Here is a 20,483-nt window from a genome sequence, read left to right as displayed (position 1 = left end):
AGGTCTGAAGGTATGGCGGTCATTTGGGTGATAGTCGACCGCTTTAGTAAGATGGCCCACTTTGTGCCTTTGAAAGGACTCCCCTCGGCTCAGGAATTGGCCGAGTTGTTTATCACTCATGTCTTCCGTTTACACGGCATTCCCGAAGACATAGTTTCAGACAGGGGAGTCCAATTCGTCTCACGGTTTTGGAAAGCTTTTTGCCACCTCATGGGCATAAAGCTGTCTTTTTCATCGGGCTATCACCCACAGACCAACGGCCAGACTGAGAGAATAAATCAGTCTTTAGAGCAATTTTTAAGGTGTTGTGTGGCAGAGGCGCAGGACGATTGGGTCAGATTTCTGCCCTTCGCAGAGTTTGCCCAGAATAATTTAAAAAACTCGTCCTCCGGATTCTCTCCCTTTCAGGTGGCGACGGGGAGATCACCCAAATTTTCCCCATTACCTATAGCCTCCACTCCTTTCCCAGCCCTGGAGGCCTGGCAAAAGTCATTGAAGGACCTTTGGGGGACGGTTAGAAGTAACCTGGAGAAGGCCTTTTTGAGTCAGAAGGGTCAAGCTGACAAAAGACAGTCGCTGGAGTGGAAGTTCCGACCAGGAGACTTGGTCTGGGTGTCCACACGTCACTTGACCCTAAGACAACCTTCGAATAAGCTTGGTCCCAGGTTTGTGGGTCCATTCCCGGTTGTCAGGAAAGTCAATGATGTTACTTACACCGTTGATCTTCCCTCTAGCATGCGGGGGGTGAAGTCTTTCCACGTGTCCCTTCTTAAGCCAGCAGTCCAGGTGGGTCCCACTCCTCCTCCTCCTGTCTTGGTAGATGCCCAACACGAATATGAGGTGGAGAAGATTCTAGATTCACGCTCTGTACAAAACTCGGTACAATACCTTGTGCACTGGAAAGGGTACGGCATTGAGGAGAGGCAATGGGTACCGGGGACGCGCATGCATGCAGACGAATTAAAAAGGGAGTTTCATGCCTTACACCCCGAGAAACCTGGTGGGAGTTGTCCGGAGTCCACTCCTCGGGGGGGGGGGGGGTACTGTAAGGAAACGCGGAAAGGCCGCCGTCTCTCGAAGTGAGGTGGCTGTTTCCGCGTCCAGCATGGCGTCACAACGCGGAAAAAACGCCGCATGCCGCATAGGCAGTGCGGCGGAATCCGCATTGGTAACGGCGGAATCCGCATTGGTAACGGCGGAATCCGCATCAGAGACGGCCCCCGCACTAGATACATTGCATGACAGTACTGGTGTGGCTGGGACTGATAGTCCACCAAGATTCAGACTTACACGCGCGCGAGCACAGAGGCAGAGTTTAAATAGCAGTTAGAAGGGAGTCGGCTGACCAGCTGGGTCAGCTGACAAATTCCACTGCTCCCATTGGACCAGCAATTAGGGAGGTCCTGTAAAGGTCCTAGAGTATATATACTGCTGGTTGTTCACTTGCTCTTTGTCTGGCGTGCGATCACATACGTGGGAGCACCCAGATCCGTAGTCAGATCCCTTAGTGTGCCGGGACCAGCTGGAGCTGCAATCCTACACTAAGCTAGATTCTGTTGATAGCTTAAAGTACTAGTTTGATTGTGATTATCTGTTATGACCTTTGCCTGCCTTGACTATCCTTCCGAACTCTGATCTTGTACCTCGATATTTCTGACACTCTGTTGCCGACCCCCGGCTCGTTTCTAGACTCCGCCTCAGCCTCCTGATTCTGTACCTCGATATTTCTGATACCCCGTTGCCGAACCCTGCTTGTACTTAGACTCCGCCTTTGTCTCCTGATCTTGTACTTTATCTGTCTGTGTGTGTACGACCTGGCTTGTCCAACCTCGAGAACCGACCTTACCGTTAGAGGCGGTTCCTCGCTCTCTTAGCGACCCTTCCTCCTGAGGGTCACTGCCAGACATCCTTCCTACTGTCAGTCTGATTCCTCCCGTCTTGGAGAGCTCAGGTCTGCGGAAGGAATCTGTGCAGTACTCCTTGCTGCACTGAGGCCTAGTCCTCAAAGTGTTACTGTCACACCAAACACTACACTCTACTCAGGTGAACAGAGGTTAGCTAGTATATCGGATTATCGGTGAGACTGCAGATCACTTATAATCTGGTATATATCTGTATTCCCAGTGATACTGCAGATCACCGGTAATCAGATACTCTCTGTGCTCACCGATCGATCGTTACAGGAGATCAATGAATAGGAACATAGTTCCCATTCATTGATCTAAGTCCCCGGTAGAAAGACCGACAGCTTCTTATGAGAAGCTGCAGTCTTTCTGAGCAAAAAAAACAAACAAAACATGACCTCCTTATACTTTCTGTAAGCGAGAGTGCACACTTACAGGGTGGAATTAAAAGAAAATGACTGTGGCCAAATAGTAAAACTACATGTACATACATTTTTTCCCCCTAAAACACAATAAATTACATTTAAAATGAACTGTTTACCCCCCACACCCAACAAAATACCCAGATAAAATTTTTAACTAAAACATACAATTTGAAAAAAAAAAACCAACAAAACCATCAATAGTTACCTAAGGGTCTAAAATTTTTAATATGCATGTCAAGAGATTATATTACTAAGATTTTTTAAATTATAAGCTTGTAAATAGTGATGGACACAAAACTGAAAACATGCACTTTTTATTTCCAAATAAAATATTGGTGCTATACATTGTGATAGGGGCATAATTTAAATGGTGTAATAACCGGGACAAATGATTTTTTTCCATTTTTTTTTTTTATTTTTCTGTTAACATGCATTTAGAAAAAAATTAATTCTTAGCAAAATGTATCACCAAAGAAAGCCTAATTGGTGGCGTAAAAAATAAAATATAGATACATTCATTGTGATAATTAGTGATAAGTTATTGGCGAATGAATGGGAGGTGAAAAGTGCTCGGATGCGTGCGGCCAGGGCTGCGTAGACGCAGTAGCCGGATACTAGCTCTGTCTCCGAAATCGAAACTTAGGCACTGCGGGCGAGAGGACCATCGAGGAGTCACAGTACGGGCATAGGTGGCTGCAGGGGGCTGGTAGAAGCCCCAGGTAAGTGAAACTCTTTAGGTTCACTTTAGTTTCCCTTTAAATAGTCATACAGACATTCACCTGATAAAGCTGAGAAGTGCAGAACATTTTTTTCACAGGCTATTTTCACACCATTAAATAACTCAATTATACAGTATTTCGACAATGTTATTGTAACATCTTGAAGAAAGAAAAATCATAAAAAATAAAGCAGAATATTGCAATATGTCTGAGAAATTGAGCATTTAATTCAATCCACTAGCATAGTAATAGAGGATGCAGAGATTATGACCACACTAGGGACCTTGGACTAGAGGGGTCCACCAGGGACCCTCCTTCATCTGCTGTTTTAGCTCTTCATTGGTGCTATGCTGGTCATGATCACCTCCATATGGGCTTTGAATAGTGATAATTATTAACAAACAGTCTTCTTGTCCCCTGCTTACACCTTTCTTATTGTACCCTTGGCTGACCTTTGTAGGCTTTGATGCTCCATATTAGTTGTTATGTAGATTCTATGCCTGGCCTATAAATCTGTGCACAAAACCTGCCCTACCTACATCTCGCTTGTTCACAGGCATAAACCAGGTCATACCTTGTGGTCCTCCAATGACCTTTGCCTAACTGCCCCATGCATTTCCACTCCCATACGTGCCTGCAGGATTTTTTAAGAGCCGACCTCATCCTCTGGGACTCCCTTCCACTGCCCATCAGACTTGCCCCTTCCTTCAGTACATTCAAGCAAGCTCTCAAAATACACAACTTCAAGATGGCCTACTCACCCCTTACCACACACTCTCTACTGAATACTTATTCTACAGCCCTACTTAGTGTGTCCATCTCCCCCTCCCTCCCCTTACATTGTAAGCCTTTGACAGTCCTCCCTTACCTAGTGTATTCTACATGATCGTGTGCTCCTTTCCTATGACTGCCTCATACTTGAATGACTGGACTTACTTAACCAGCCCAAAATCACATAATCATGTATTTTGTACCCGGTTTGCCTTTTATAGCTTTGTCCTATGTTGTATGACCATGTTACGTCTGTCTACCTTTGTATCACTGTATTTTGTATATCATTTGTATCATTGTATGTATTTATTTTCCAGTGTTGCTTAATATGTTGGTGCTTCATATTAGTGTTGGGCGAACAGTGTTCGCCACTGTTCGGGTTCTGCAGAACATCACCCTGTTCGGGTGATGTTCGAGTTCGGCCGAACACCTGACGGTGCTCGGCCAAACCGTTCGGCCATATGGCCGAACTAAGAGCGCATGGCCGAACGTTCCCCGAACGTTCGGCTAGCGCTGTGATTGGCCGAACGGGTCACGTGGTTCGGACCCGAACGCGCTCTGATTGGCCGAACTGTCACGTGGTTCGGGTAAATAAATACCCGAACCACGTCATATCTCCGCCATTTGTCTGTGGGTTTAGCTTTGGGTAGGCAGGCAGGGTAGTTCGCGCTCCAGCCACGCTAGCCAGGGTCCCCCCCAGTCATTGTGTGTCGCTGCTGGGAACAGTAGTACACCGCTCGTTCAGCCACACTATATAGCATTCTGTGTACTGTTCTGTGTCTGCTGGGAACAGTAGTACACCGCTCGTTCAGCCACACTATATAGCATTCTGTGTACTGTTCTGTGTCTGCTGGGAACAGTAGTACACCGCTCGTTCAGCCACACTATATAGCATTCTGTGTACTGTTCTGTGTCTGCTGGGAACAGTGGTACACCGCTCGTTCAGCCACACTATATAGCATTCTGTGTACTGTTCTGTGTCTGCTGGGAACAGTAGTACACCGCTCGTTCAGCCACACTATATAGCATTCTGTGTACTGTTCTGTGTCTGCTGGGAACAGTGGTACACCGCTCGTTCAGCCACACTATATAGCATTCTGTGTACTGTTCTGTGTCTGCTGGGAACAGTGGTACACCGCTCGTTCAGCCACACTATATAGCATTCTGTGTACTGTTCTGTGTCTGCTGGGAACAGTAGTACACCGCTCGTTCAGCCACACTATATAGCATTCTGTGTACTGTTCTGTGTCTGCTGGGAACAGTGGTACACCGCTCGTTCAGCCACACTATATAGCATTCTGTGTACTGTTCTGTGTCTGCTGGGAACAGTGGTACACCGCTCGTTCAGCCACACTATATAGCATTCTGTGTACTGTTCTGTGTCTGCTGGGAACAGTAGTACACCGCTCGTTCAGCCAGACTATATACCATTGTTTACTGACACTATATAGCAGACTATATAGCATTGTGTGTACACCGCTCAGCCAGACTATATACCATTGTTTACTGACACTCTGTGTACACCGCTCAGCCAGACTATATACCATTGTTTACTGCCACTCTGATTCTGCTGGGAACAGTAGTACACCGCTCGCTCAGCCAGACTATATACCATTGTTTACTGACACTATATAGCAGACTATATAGCATTGTGTGTACACCGCTCAGCCAGACTATATACCATTGTTTACTGACACTCTGTGTACACCGCTCAGCCAGACTATATACCATTGTTTACTGCCACTCTGATTCTGCTGGGAACAGTAGTACACCGCTCGCTCAGCCAGACTATATACCATTGTTTACTGACACTATATAGCAGACTATATAGCATTGTGTGTACACCGCTCAGCCAGACTATATACCATTGTTTACTGACACTCTGTGTACACCGCTCAGCCAGACTATATACCATTGTTTACTGCCACTCTGATTCTGCTGGGAACAGTAGTACACCGCTCACCCGCCACTGTATAGCATTGTGCTCTGTGTCACTGCTGACAATAGTGGTACACCGCTCACCCACCACTGTATAGCATTTCTGTACTGCCACTGTACTGCTGCCAGTCAGCGTGTACTTTAAGTGAAATGAGGAAGAAATCCGGTGAAAGAGGGAGGGGCAAGGGAAGAGGTGTTTCCCCTGACGGTTCACGTACAGGCCACAGGGGAGCATCCAAGAAAACCCACTCAATACTGCCCATGTTGTCCAGGACAACAACCCTCACAGATCCAAAAGAACAGGACCAGATAATTACTTGGATGACCTCTCAAGCGTCCAGCAGTGGGTTAAGCAGCACCAGCACATCACGCACGAGGTCCGAGTCCTCAGCCAGTTAAAGTCTGGGCTTTCTTTGAAGACTGCACTGAGGATGTTACCATGGCGATTTGCAAGGTGTGCAAGACCCGCCTGAGCAGGGGGAAAAGTATTAACAACCTCTCCACCACCAGCATGAGCCGCCACATTCTATCCAAACATCCCACTCTGTGGGCAAACGCGGCAGGACAGGGTACCACCGTACCACCAGCAACACTGCCTCCCTTGGGTTCACCAGACTCACCACCAGACCCGCCTCAGCAGCAGCAGTAGCCCAGCCATTGCGTGGTTCACAACATTCACAAACATCAGACGATGCTGACACTGTCACTTTCCGGACTAGTGCTCTTGAGGTCTCCCAGTGTTCATCAAACACAACAACCAACAGCCCTTCGGTGTGCAGTGCTACGGTTGAGTTGTCTGTCTCTGAGATGTTTGAGCACAAGAGGAAATTGCCAGCAAATGACCCGCGGGCCGTGGCAGTAACAGCCAGCCAGCATAGCCAAGCTTCTGGCCTGCGAAATGCTGCCATATCGAGTGGTGGAGACAAACAGCTTCAAGGGCATGATGTCAGTGGCCATCCCACGTTACGTGGTTCCCAGCCGCTACCACTTTGCGCGCTCTGCAGTGCCTGAGTTGCATGAGCACGTGGTCAGCTAAATAACCCGAAGCTTGAAGAATGCCGTTGCCTGCAAGGTTCACCTCACCACTGACACCTGGACAAGTGCGTTCGGCCAGGGTCGATACATCTCCCTTACCGCGCACTGGGTGAACCTTGTGGAGCCTGGCAGTGATTCCTCACCTGCTACGGCGCGGGTGTTGCCCACGCCGCAAACAGCTGCACCGCCGTCCCTCCCACTGGATAACAACAGCAGCACCTACCTCTCTGACTCCTTCTCCTCCAACGCATCTCAAAGCTGTACCTCATCCGGAAACGCTAACCCAGCACCAGCAGCAGTAGGATCGTGGAAGCAGTGCAGCACAGCTGTTGGCATGCGTCAGCAAGCGTTGCTGAAGCTGATCTGCCTTGGGGATAAGCAGCACACAGGGGAGGAAATTTGGAGGGGAATAAAGGAACAGACGGATTTGTGGCTGGCACCGCTGGACCTGAAACCGGGCATGAAGCTAGACACCTGGCACGAACTGGCAATGTACGCAATAGAGGTGCTGGCTTGCCCGGCAGCCAGCGTTATGTCGGAACGCTGTTTCAGTGCTGCCGGAGGCATCATCACAGATCGGCGTATCCGCCTCTCCACAGAAAATGCAGACCGTCTGACTCAAATTAAAATGAATCAATCCTGGATTGGAAACGACTACGCAACACTCCTGGACCCCAACCAAGTAACATGACCGATGAACATCTGGGATGGTTTAGCGTTTCCGGTCCCTGTTTATTGAACCTCTCATCTGTATTACATTTATGACTGCATGGCGGCAAAAAGCATTGCTGCTATATCCGCACGCTTTTTGTCCTCATGCAAGGCCTGGGTTGTTGTGTCTCACAAAGCGTGGCCTTCTCCTCCTGCGCCTCCTCCTGTTCCATCACGTGTGCTGCTGCTGCTGCTGCTGCTGCTGGGTTACCGTTGCCGGTCCCTGTTTATGGAACCTCTTATCTTTATTACATTTATGACTACATGGCGGTACAAAGCATGCTATCCGCACGCTTTTTGTCCTCATGCAAGGCCTGGGTTGTTGTGTCTCACAAAGCGTGGCCTTCTCCTCCTGCGCCTCCTCCTGTTCCATCACGTGTGCTGCTGCTGCTGCTGCTGCTGGGTTAGCGTTGCCGCGTGGTCCCTGTTTATTGAACCTCTTATCTTTATTACATTTATGACTACATGGCGGTACAAAGCATGCTATCCGCACGCTTTTTGTCCTCATGCAAGGCCTGGGTTGTTGTGTCTCACAAAGCGTGGCCTTCTCCTCCTGCGCCTCCTCCTGTTCCATCACGTGTGCTGCTGCTGCTGCTGCTGCTGCTGGGTTACCGTTGCCGGTCCCTGTTTATGGAACCTCTTATCTTTATTACATTTATGACTACATGGCGGTACAAAGCATGCTATCCGCACGCTTTTTGTCCTCATGCAAGGCCTGGGTTGTTGTGTCTCACAAAGCGTGGCCTTCTCCTCCTGCGCCTCCTCCTGTTCCATCACGTGTGCTGCTGCTGCTGCTGCTGCTGGGTTAGCGTTGCCGCGTGGTCCCTGTTTATTGAACCTCTTATCTTTATTACATTTATGACTACATGGCGGTACAAAGCATGCTCTCCGCACGCTTTTTGTCCTCATGCAAGGCCTGGGTTGTTGTGTCTCACAAAGCGTGGCCTTCTCCTCCTGCGCCTCCTCCTGTTCCATCACGTGTGCTGCTGCTGGGTTAGCGTTGCCGCGTGGTCCCTGTTTATTGAACCACTTATCTTTATTACATTTATGACTGCATGGTGGTACAAAGCATGCTATCCGCACGCTTCTTGTCCTCATGCAAGGCCTGGGTTGTTGTGTCTCAAAGCGTGGCCTTCTCCTCCTGCGCCACCCTCCTCCTGTTCCATCACGTGTGCTGCTGCTGGGTTAGCATTACCGGTCCCTTTTCCTGGAACCTCTTATATGTATTACATTTATGACTGCATGCCGACAAAAAGCATGTTACCTGTGCAAAGAAAACAGACATTTCCCGCATTTACAAGACAGTTTTCCCTTTGAAACTTTAAAATCGATTTTCTCAAAAACTATAAGCTCTTTTTGCTAAATTTTTTTTTCCTCTTGTACCCACTCCCAAGGTGCACATACCCTGTAAATTTGGGGTATGTAGCATGTAAGGAGGCTTTACAAACCACAAAAGTTCGGGTCCCCATTGACTTCCATTATGTTCGGAGTTCGGGTCGAACACCCGAACATCGCGGACATGTTCGGCCTGTTCGGCCCGAACCCGAACATCTAGATGTTCGCCCAACACTACTTCATATACACAATAAATAATAATAATAATAATAATGTACAAAGTGCCTGAGAGGCAGTGGTGTAGCTAAGGAGCTATGGGCCCCAGTGCAAGTTTTACATGGGGCCCCCCCAAGCACTATATACACAACAATTGATACGGCACACCAAAACTTGCCAAGGATTTCCAAAATGTTAAAGGTGCAAGTAGGGGATGGGAAACAGTTTGATAATGATTACTACTATTTAAGGCATCTGTAGAAGTAATTACTATCAGCACAGGACCAATAGACAGCTAATATAGTGGTTGAGGGAGGGCCCCTCTGGCCCAAAGGCCTCGAAGTGGTCACAACCTCTGAACCCCCTATTGCTATGCCACTGCTGAGAGGGGCCCAGCGTAAAACTTCCAGGGGGGTAGATTCAGTCTACTGCGCCAGTGATTTAGTCTACTGAAATTGGAATTAGCAGGTCATGAATTTAAACGGGAACTGTCGCTTAATAAAAAATGCATGAAATCTGTAACTGCAAAATAAGACATGCCTGGACATGTAAGACAAGTTGCATGCTTGCTAATCATGATTGTGGGTGAGGGTGGCCCCTATAACGGATGACAGTCCTACCGGATGTACGTATTGTTGCTATACTGAAGAGAAGAGTCCTCTTCTTGCTGTAACCCCCACCTTGCCATGTTTTTTGGTGGGTACTGGATGGTGTGTTTTCAGGAGAAGATCTTTTGAATACAGTCTGTTTAAAGCGGATCTCCAGCCCGCAAGTAAAATCTAGCAGACGTCCTGTAAAAGAAAGTTATAGTTACCTGCTCTGCCGTGTCCCTTGAAACTGTCCCGAAGATTTGCCTGACTTCCTGCACCTGGCCCCGCCTCCCCTCTCTACCCGAAGAAAAACGCCAAGTGTTTACTGCAGTAAACATCTTGCCGTTTTTGTTTGGGAAGGTGGAGCTACGTGCCGGAAGTTGGGTGATGCTGGGTCTTCAAATTGGCTTTGAAGGACACGGCAGCGCAGGCAACTATAACTTCCTTTTACAGGAAGGCTGCTGGATTTTACTTGCAGGCTGGAGATCCACTTTAATGCAAATATAATTTTTTACTTGAGAATTTATACATACATGGCACACGGTTCAAACATGCTCTTTATGGTGTCCATACATGGTACAATTTTTTCATCCAATCTTACCATTTCTATGTAGTATAAGGGTAAATTAAGTGAATAAATTGAAAGGATAATTTAGGCAGTTCCCTTATACTACATAGAATTGGTAAGATTGAATGAAAAAATTGAACCATGTATGGCCATCATTAGTTTCAGCTGTTTCTTTTGAAGCCAGTGTAATGCGAATAAAGCAAATGCCTAATCCCTAGATCTCAAGCTGTAATGCTGATCATTCACTGTACAATCTAAAGTACAATCAATCTTCAGTCTTACTGTGCCTATGGAATGAATATATCCTAGCTACATGCTGCTGCAGGTGCACAAATCACACTGGTGCATGTTTGAAATACACCCCAATGTCTTTAAAGCTTATTGCATATATTTTTCTTCATATTTCATTTTGATTTCATTATTTTATTTAAAGAGACACTGAAGCGAATAAAAAAAATTATGATATAACGAATTGGTTGTGTAGTACGGATAATTACTAGAACATTAGTAGCAAAGAAAATATTCTCATATTTTTATTTTCAGTTATATAGTGTTTTTTTATAACGTTGCATCATTCTCTAATATTTTCAGTTTACACACTACTTAGCATTCTAAATGATTTTACAGAGCAGGCCAGTGAACTATTGACCTGTCCTCTGGGGAGAAAAAGAAAATACAGTGACTGACAGTTGAGCTAAAAAGTTTCAGAAGACAGACCTCTCTGTGACTTTGAAAGTCATGGAGCTCAATAGCTCTTTTGCATAGATAACAACTGGAGTTTCTTAACTCTTCCTTTACTGGAAACAATATTAGACTCATGTCTCTGCTCCTAATGCTTTATTTCTTAGCTGTACTACACATACAAATCATTATATCATAATTTTTTTTTTGCTTCAGTGTCTCTTTAAAGCGAACCTTAAGTCAAGTAAAAAAAATGAGATTTACTCACCTGGGGCTTCCCTCAGCCCCCAGCAGCCGATCGGTGCCCTCGCAGCTCCGCTCCGATGTCCCAGGACCCGCCGGCGAGCACTTCCGGTTTGGCCGTCACCGGCCGACAGGCATGGGAACGCGAGTGATTGTTCGCATTCCCAGCCTGTATATCGCCCCCTATGCTGCTATTGCGGCCAGGAGGTCGCAATAACAGCATAGGGGGCGATATACAGGCTGGGAACGCGAACAATCACTCGCGTTCCCATGCCTGTCGGCCGGTGATGGCCAAACCGGAAGTGCTCGCCAGCGGGATCTGGGACATCGGAGCGGAGCTGCGAGGGCACCGATCGGCTGCTGGGGGCTGAGGGAAGCCCCAGGTGAGTAAATCTCATTTTTTTTACTTGACTTAAGGTTCGCTTTAAGGTTGAATTCTATTTCACCAATGATATCAATGGCCTATCATTAATTTGGAACTGGGTTGCTGTCTCTTTATTTTCCAGGGCTCCTGATAATGCACCGCTAAAAAGCAAGATGATCTATGCCAGCTCCAAAGACGCCATTAAGAAGAAGTTTACAGGTTGGTTCTTCCAGCATCTCCACTTTTATAAACTTCTTTGGCTAAACAGAGTCAAGCTTTCCATCTCTGGACAGGGAGGTGGTACCTGGAATGAGACACTTGTTGGGAGAGAGAGAGAGAGAGAGAGAGAGAGAGAGCGTTTGTTTACCCTTGCCACTGTGATTAGTGCTGATCAAGCAAGCAATGGTGTGTTCAGTTACCACAGTTGCTGTCTGTTGGATTACTTGAACCCTACTAGGCAGCACTGTCTGGCATTTCACAGTGTGGTGGGGATCAGATACATACATACATCTTATTCCCTTGCTTTACACAGTACTGTGAAACACCAATTTACAATTTACAATATTTCACCATAAAGCAGACAGTAATGGAAGAGTATAGTTAGGGTAGAGTACAGTAATCTCTGGGGACCAGTCCTTCTCTAAACTTTTAAATGGTATTTTGTTTGCTATAGGTTATTTTCCTCCTCCTCAATTTATTTAGTGACCATAGGTAGTACCTTTGCACATCAGATGTGTCTGTCAATCACTACCTCTTTCAATTGTTGCATAGGCATGTTCATAGATAGCTTTATACAGTGGCTTGCAAAAGAATTCGGCCCCCTTGAAGTTTTCCACATTTTGTCACATTACTGCCACAAACATAAATCAATTTTATTGGAATTCCACGTAAAAGACCAATACAAAGTGGTGTACATGTGATAAGTGGAACGAAAATCATACATGATTCCAAACATTTTTTTACAAATCAATAACTGCAAAATGGGGTGTGCGTAATTATTCAGCCCCCTGAGTCAATACTTTGTAGAACCACCTTTTGCTGCAATTACAGCTGCCAGTGTTTTAGGGTATGTCTCTACCAGCTTTGCACATCTAGAGACTGAAATCCTTGCCCATTCTTCTTTGCAAAACAGCTCCAGCTCAGTCAGATTAGATGGACAGCGTTTGTGAACAGCAGTTTTCAGACTTTGCCACAGATACTCGATTGGATTTAGATCTGGACTTTGACTGGGCCATTCTAACACATAGATATATTTTGTTTTAATCCATTCCATTGTTGCCCTGGCTTTATCTTTAGGGTCGTTGTCCTGCTGGAAGGTGAACCTCCGCCCTAGTCTCAAGTCTTTTGCAAATTCCAAAAGGTTTTCTTCCAAGATTGTCCTATATTTGGCTCCATCCATTCCCATCAACTTTGACCAGCTTCCCTGTCCCTGTTGAATTGAAGCAACCCCACAGCATGATGCTGCCACCACCATATTTGACAGTGGGGATGGTGTGTTCTGAGTGATGTGCAGTGTTAGTTTTCTGCCACACATAGCGTTTTGCATTTTGGCCAAAAAGTTCCATTTTGGTCTCATCTGACCAGAGCACCTTCTTCCACATGTTTGCTGTGTCCCCCACATGGCTTGTGGCAAACTGCAAATGGGATTTCCTAAGATTTTCTGTTCCCAATTGCTTTCTTCTTGCCACTCTTCCATAAAGGCCAACTTTGTACAGTGCATGACTAATAGTTGTCCTATGGACAGAGTCTCCCGCCTGAGCTGTAGATCTCTGCAGCTCGTCCAGAGTCACCATGGGCCTCTTGACTGCATTTCTGATCAGCGCTCTTCTTGTATGGCCTGTGAGTTTAGGTACACGGCCTTGTCTTGGTAGGTTTACAGTTGTGCTATACTTCTTCCATTTCTTAATGATCGCTTGAACAGTGCTCCGTGGGATGTTCAAGGCTTTGGAAATCTTTTTGTAGCCTAAACCTGCTTTATATTTCTGAATAACTTTATCCCTGACCTGTCTGTAATGTTCTTTGGACTTCATGGTGTTGTTGCTCCCAATATTCTCTTAGACAACCTCTGAGGCCGTCACAGAGCAGCTGTATTTGTACTGACATTAGATTACACACAGGTGCACTCTATTTAGTCATTAGCACCCATCAGGCAATGTCTATGGGCAACTGACTGCACTCAGACCAAAGGGGGCTTAATAATTATGCACACCCCCACTTTGCAGTTATTGATTTGTAAAAAATGTTTGGAATCATGTATGATTTTCATTCCGCTTCTCACGTGTATATCACTTTGTATTGGTCTTTCACGTGGAATTCCAGTAAAATTGATTCATGTTTGTGGCAGTAATGTGACAAAATGTGGAAAACTTTAAGGGGGCCGAATACTTTTGCAAGCCACTGTATATGCTGTCTATCCATCTTAAGGTGGCCATACACGATACAATAAAATGATATGATTTTACGGTAATTCGTCAAAAACGATCGGATCTCCCGAAAAATCAAAAGCTTTTTTTTTCATTCAACTGAAAAATCCGATCGAATTTCCCGTTTTGTTCGATTTTTATCGATCCGGAATGCCAGATATTTTTCTTCAATCATTCTAAACATTGTTTGGTGTGTGTTAGATTGCCAATTTATCAATATACACACTCTAGCAATTTTTCAGAGTTTCCAATCATTTTTATCATAATTGGGAAAAAAATTGAACATATGTGTGTAGTACATTGGTCATATTTTTGAAATATTACAATCAGTCAGACATATTGATTGCACTTCTTAAATTGAACATATATTTAAAAAATTGTATGGTGTGTGGCCACCTTAAAGAGAATCTGTATTGTTAAAATCGCACAAAAGTAAACATACCAGTGTGTTAGGGGACATCTCCTATTCCCCTCTGTCACAATTTCGCCACTACCCGCCGCATTAAAATTGGTTAAAAACTGTTTTAAAAATGTTGTTTATAAACAAACAAGATGGCCACCAAAACAGGAAGTAGGTTGATGTACAGCATGTCCACACATAGAAAATACATCCATACACAAGCAGGCTGTATACAGCCTTCCTTTTGAATCTCAAGAGATCATTTGTGTGTTCCTTTCCCCCTGCAGCTTTCATGCACTGAAGTGTCAGACTGCTCTTTTCATCCTGCAAACAGCTTTGCCCTTGTCTGTAATTCCTCAGTATGTGAAAGCCCAGCCAGCTCAGAGGACAATTTATCCAGCTTGTAAAAGATAAGAGAGCAGAGAGAAATAACACACAGGCAGTGTGCATAGAGGGGCCTGGAGGGGGAAGTTCATAGCAGAACCACAACACTGAAGAACTTGGCAGCCTTCCAGACACAGGACGACAAGTCCGACAGGGGAAAGATACATTGATTTATTACAGAGATTGTGATAGTAGAAAGTGCTGCAGTAAGCCAGAACACATTAGAATAGCTTTTGGAACTTGTAGGATGATAAAAAACTGGATGCAATTTTTGTTACAGAGTCTCTTTAAGTCCCTGTTGTATTTGAGTTCTAATAGTCGTGTCAACCCTTCTAGGGAGCATTCTGGCCCTAGTTCTTTAAAGGAAACCTGAGATGGTAACTAGTGTCTCAGTCCCCAGAAGACAAACATGCCTTAATCTTCCACTTGAAGAGCTACCAAAAGGTAATCACGGAAAAAAAATCATCCTTTCTATCACAAGAGATTGCAAATGCAGTTAACAAACCAGCCCAACTGTTCCGCACAGTGGAAAAACTCTGCAACCCAGCATGTCAAAAACTTAATATCGAGTCTTCAAAGGACCTCTGTGACCAATTTGCCCATTTCTTCACAGACAAAGTCTCCGCTATAAGGTCCGCCATCCAACTTACAGCATCTGAGCCTAATATAGCGACGAAGACCATTAGCAGAGACAACGTAACACCTTGGTCAAACTTCAAAGAAATTGATGAAGAAGTCACATCAAGCATCCTCCTTCACGTCCGCCTAACTACCTGTGACCTGGATCCTGGCCCAACACAGTTCATGTTGAACTGCCCCGACCTGTTCGTACCGGTATTCCTCAAAATTGTTAACTGTTCCTTACAATCAGGGATATTTCCTGCTTTACTGAAGGAAGCAATCATCAGGCCTCTCCTCAAAAAACCCTCCCTGGACCCAGATGCAATGACCAGCTACAGACCTGTCTCTAACCTCCCCTTTCTGGGCAAGCTAATTGAAAAAGCTGTATACCTCCAGCTAGAAGCCAGAATCCTACAAAATAACAGTTATGACCCATTCCAGTCTGGCTTCAGGAAACACCACAGCACTGAAACTGCCCTCATCCAAATATGCAACCACCTGCTCATGGCAAGAGACAGAGGAGAGTGCTCGATCCTCATACTGCTAGACCTTTCTGCAGCCTTTGACACAGTTGACCATGACATCTTGATAAACAGGCTACAGGAATACTGCGGCATTGATGGCATAGTACTTCAGTGGTTCCAATCCTTCTTGAGTGGCAGAACCCACAAAGTGTCTATGGGGCCCTTCCTGTCCACCCCTGTAACACTTAAGTATGGGGTGCCCCAGGGCTCAATCCTCTCTCCCCTGCTTTTCACGATTTACATGCTACCGTTGGGAAAACTAATCCAAAAACATGGCCTGACATACCACTGCTATGCAGACGACACCCAACTATATCTTTCCTTCAAGCCTGGTGTGACAGACCCAACTCTAACTATAAACGCCTGCTTACGCGAACTACAGCAATGGATGAATGACAACTGGCTGAAACTAAATGCAGACAAAACTGAAGTCCTTCTGATTGGAGGGCAGAGCATGATAACAAAACAACTTAACTTGCAGTCTTCACCACTGGGAATAGGAGGCACGGATCTACGCAGCTCTGATCATGTGCGTAGCCTGGGAGTTCTAATTGATGGGGATTTAAACTTCAGAACTCAAATCTCTGCTGTGGTGAAATCATCCTATTTTCACCTGAAGAACATTGCAAAAATCAAGCACCTCATACCCCCAGAAGATCTGCCAACCTTAGTCCACGCCTTCATCACATCCCGACTGGACTACTGCAATGCTCTCTACACTGGCCTTCCAAAAAAGGCCTTGTACCGCCTACAGCTGATACAGAATACTGCTGCCAGACTGCTAACCAACCAACCCCATCACTGCCACATAACGCCAGTCCTGCATTCCCTTCACTGGCTACCTATAGAATGGAGGGTCCTATTCAAGATCGGCCTACTGACATTTAAATCCCTGAATAATCTAGGCCCTGGATACATGAAAGATATGTTACAGCTGCGTAGCAATCCCCGCACTCTCAGATCCACAGGTTCTAATAATCTAGTCATACCCAGAGTCCACTTGGAAACTTTTGGTCCCAGAGCCTTCTGTCATGCTGCCCCTACGTTTTGGAACTCCTTACCTCAACAGATCAGGACAGCCCAATCCCTGGACGTGTTTAAATCCAGACTGAAAACCCACCTGTTCAGTCTGGCATTTGCAGAAATATAACTTTTGTTGTGTGAATACTTCATCCTACTAATTACTGAATCTGAGAGAGCCTAAGCGCTTTGAGTCCTATGGGAGAAAAGCGCTATAGAAATGTTATTGTATTGTATATTGTATTGTATAGTGCAGTATTTATACTTACCTAAGGCTTTCTCCAGCCTCATGTGAGCTGTGGGCTCCCTCATTGTCCTCCCCGGCTGCTCTGTTGTCCTGTGGTCGGCTCAACCACTAGTTACCATCTCAGGTACACTTTAAAGTTATTTTTCTTTTAGATTATTTTACTTTACTCTGAAAGTAAGCCTATCACCTTCTTAATATTGTTAAACACCTCTGTGAGGTGCAGGGACCCGTAACTGTCTGCATCTACTATCAGAGTACAGGCCAGACACACCAAAACCTCAAGCACTGTAGTATGCAGATTTTGGAATTCCAGTGGAAATGTGAGATCCGATCATCTGCCACACTGTATTGATGGACCACCAAATGATGGGTGAGGCATGAACCAATCAGTAACGGATTCTTCCCAATCTAGCATTACCTCTGCATAAAGATATACATGTCCATACATGTTTTTGGGCTTCTGAAACACGTTTTTTTTTCCTCTTTTATGTTACGTTTTTTGTTTTTCCTTTGTGTTTATCATTCTGTATTCTGTTTCCTTAATCTCATTTTTAGGCATCAAACACGAGTGGCAAGTGAACGGCATGGATGACATCAAAGACCGAAGCACCTTGGCAGATAAACTAGGAGGCAATGTGGTTACTTCACTGGAAGGTTTTCCACTAAAATGAACACGATTCCTTTGTTGCAGAAGCTTACCATACTTACAGTAGCTGTGCCTATTGTGACCATAAGGAAGGTTCTAAGGGTTTTTGTTTTATTTATTGAATTATGTTTTTGACTATTTTCCTCTGTGAAAAACAATAAACAAAATTGATGCTTGAAAAAAAAACCGACGTGAACTAACACCACGCAGAGTTGTATTAGGACTACACTATGAGGAACAGAATCATTTACACGGTTCATCATGGGGGTTCTCAAACTGAATTACAAGTACCTGAGGAGATCAACCCCTCCTCCACCATGACTACAGGTTGGGGGGAGGGGCCCTGCATGCCTTTCTGACTGGATACATTCTGATCATGATGGCATTCTAATATGATTACTGTCCATTAACTGTGATTATCAAGTGGGGGTCAAAGTGATAGATTACTAGATTGTGAATGGTGTACTTATGTAAACATTCATGGGGTATGGGAAATGTCAGGAAAAGGCCCATCCACTGGCTTATTCTGAAAACCACATGTAGTAGTACCATAAAACATAGCAACCAAAAGAATAAATGCAAGATAAATACATTGGCACTCTGCTTCTAATACTGAGTTATGGAATAAGCCAATTGACATTGTTGTATAGCACTGGTACTAATAGAATAAGCTCATCAAGCTCTAGGTATGCCAAACTGAACTAAAATGAAACCTGTCCTAGTAAAATGTGGATGTCACCAGCCTAACTGGCATTTTCAGAATGAAGTCAGCAATGGCAGTCACCATATTTGTTGCATGGTGAGGTGACTTTTAAGGTGGCCACACACCATACAATAAAATAATCCGATTTTACGTCAATTCGATAAAAACGATCAGATCTCCCGAAAGAATCGAAAGCTTTTTTTTCATTTGACTGAAAAATCCGATCGGATTTCCCGTTTTTTTCTATTTTTATCTATCCGGAATGCCAGATATTTTTCTTCTATTTCTCTAGAGATTGTATGGTGTGTGTTAGATTGTCAATTTATTAATATACACACCCATGCAATTTTCTCAGAGTTTCCAATCATTTTTATCATAATTGGGGAAAAATTGAACATACGTGTGTGGTACATTGGTCATATTTTTGAAATGTTACAATCAGTCAGGAAAATTGATTGCAATTCTTAAATTGAACAGATATTTAAAAAATTGTATGGTGTGTGGCCACCTTAAGGGGTATAAAGCCTGTTTACATATAAAATTATAATTAATGGTAATAATCCATAAAACAAAAATATATTATACAGGTTCTATTAGATGTGGTTGAAAAAAAAATTGATTAAAAAACTGGTACATAAAGACAGTTTGAGAAACTCTGGCCAATATCAAGGCATTGGTGTAAAGGTTAAGTCAAGTTAAAATCACTGCTTTACAAATAAATAACGTTTACTGAAAAATAACACAGAATTTCACGATACACTGTAAATATGTAACTTAGCATGGTTTATCCACAAGGTTAAGGGAGTTACAAGTAGACTAGAATTTCTTGTTCTGTAGCTCATCTCTGTGCAGCAATAGTAGGAGGAGTCTGCAGATTCCAGATTTACTGGTGACAATTATTGTTCACTTGCGCTGCCACCTTCTGGTGAATCTGATATGGTGAAGCAAACAAAAATAAAAAAGCATGTAAGGGTTTTTGTTGTTGTTGTTAAAATGGTGATTTTCGGTGTCTTCAGTCAAACATGCAATTTTATTTTGTCTTGAAAATTTCCTTCAACAGATTGGAGGCTCATATTTGGGAAACTATGGTTTTCAAATAAAATGGAACAAAATATGTCATTTTAAGTGTAACTCCACTTTTCCTAAAAATAATACTGCATGTGTCTTTGTCGCACACATACACTTTTGTAATATAATGTTAGAAAAGTTACCTTTCTAGCTCAGTTTTTATGATTTATGCTTGCTAGTAGCCATGGCAACAATAAATTCTTTGGTGGACACATCCAAATTTTCATTTTCGCATCCTGATTTCCCTCTTTAGTTAGCTTTTAATTCACATAGCTAAAACTAGTCACATCGGTGGAAATTCACAATGCCAAATGTCTGCTCAAAACCCATGTGCAGCCACACCCAATTACCACTTCCTGAAACACACCTCTAATACGGTAGTTATAGTTATACTAGAGCAAATTGTTTTTATTTTCTGCATGAAAGTGGAGTTACACTTCAAAGTGTTCTTGTCGTAAGAGAAAGTCCATTTCTAACCTACTCCTTAAAAAAAAAAAAAAATGTTAGCTTTGCTATTTTCTGGGCTTTATAGCTGATCCTCTTAAACTTTTTTTAAAAAAATGTAATGGCATAGATGAAGTCTATAAGTCAAGTATAACGACTTCATTTTAATTGTAAGAAGGTATTTCAGAAAGCTTGGGGGCTGACATCACCACCAGCAAACAAATGTTTATTGAAGAAGGTTGACAATGGAGTGTTTATTGTAATCTAGATAAGTTTTCAATAAACTATGGTATTATGGCTGGAGCAATGTTGCAAACAGCGAACCTCATCCATTGTCCCTAAATTTGTGTGAATTTGTAGTGCAGATACTGGTTTGCTTCCCTTTGTGAAGGTACATATCCAAAGAAAGGTGGTGAAGAATGGAGCAAAAGTGAAAAGGCCTCCCAGAGCAGTGCATACGTTTCCTGCTGTTACATAAAACAAGGATTCTGGTTGGTTTCTCT

General features: G+C 44.2%; 1 protein-coding gene across 1 annotated transcript in view; it reads left to right on the top strand.

The window, feature by feature from the left end:
* Positions 1-20,086, top strand: part of LOC137532967 (cofilin-2) — a 91,357-nt gene extending 71,271 nt beyond the window's left edge. Inside the window, exons 3-4 of the mRNA XM_068254038.1 lie at positions 11,643-11,719; positions 17,675-20,086. Coding sequence (XP_068110139.1) covers positions 11,643-11,719; positions 17,675-17,790 — 193 coding nt within the window. The 3' untranslated portion in view covers positions 17,791-20,086. The remainder of the gene's footprint in view (positions 1-11,642; positions 11,720-17,674) is intronic.
* Positions 20,087-20,483: the final 397 nt, after the last annotated feature.

This window comes from Hyperolius riggenbachi, chromosome 9 (genome assembly GCF_040937935.1).
Source record: "Hyperolius riggenbachi isolate aHypRig1 chromosome 9, aHypRig1.pri, whole genome shotgun sequence".
NCBI lineage: Eukaryota > Metazoa > Chordata > Amphibia > Anura > Hyperoliidae > Hyperolius > Hyperolius riggenbachi.
Note: the sequence above shows the minus strand (reverse complement) of the source record. Positions and strands in the feature narration are given on the sequence as shown.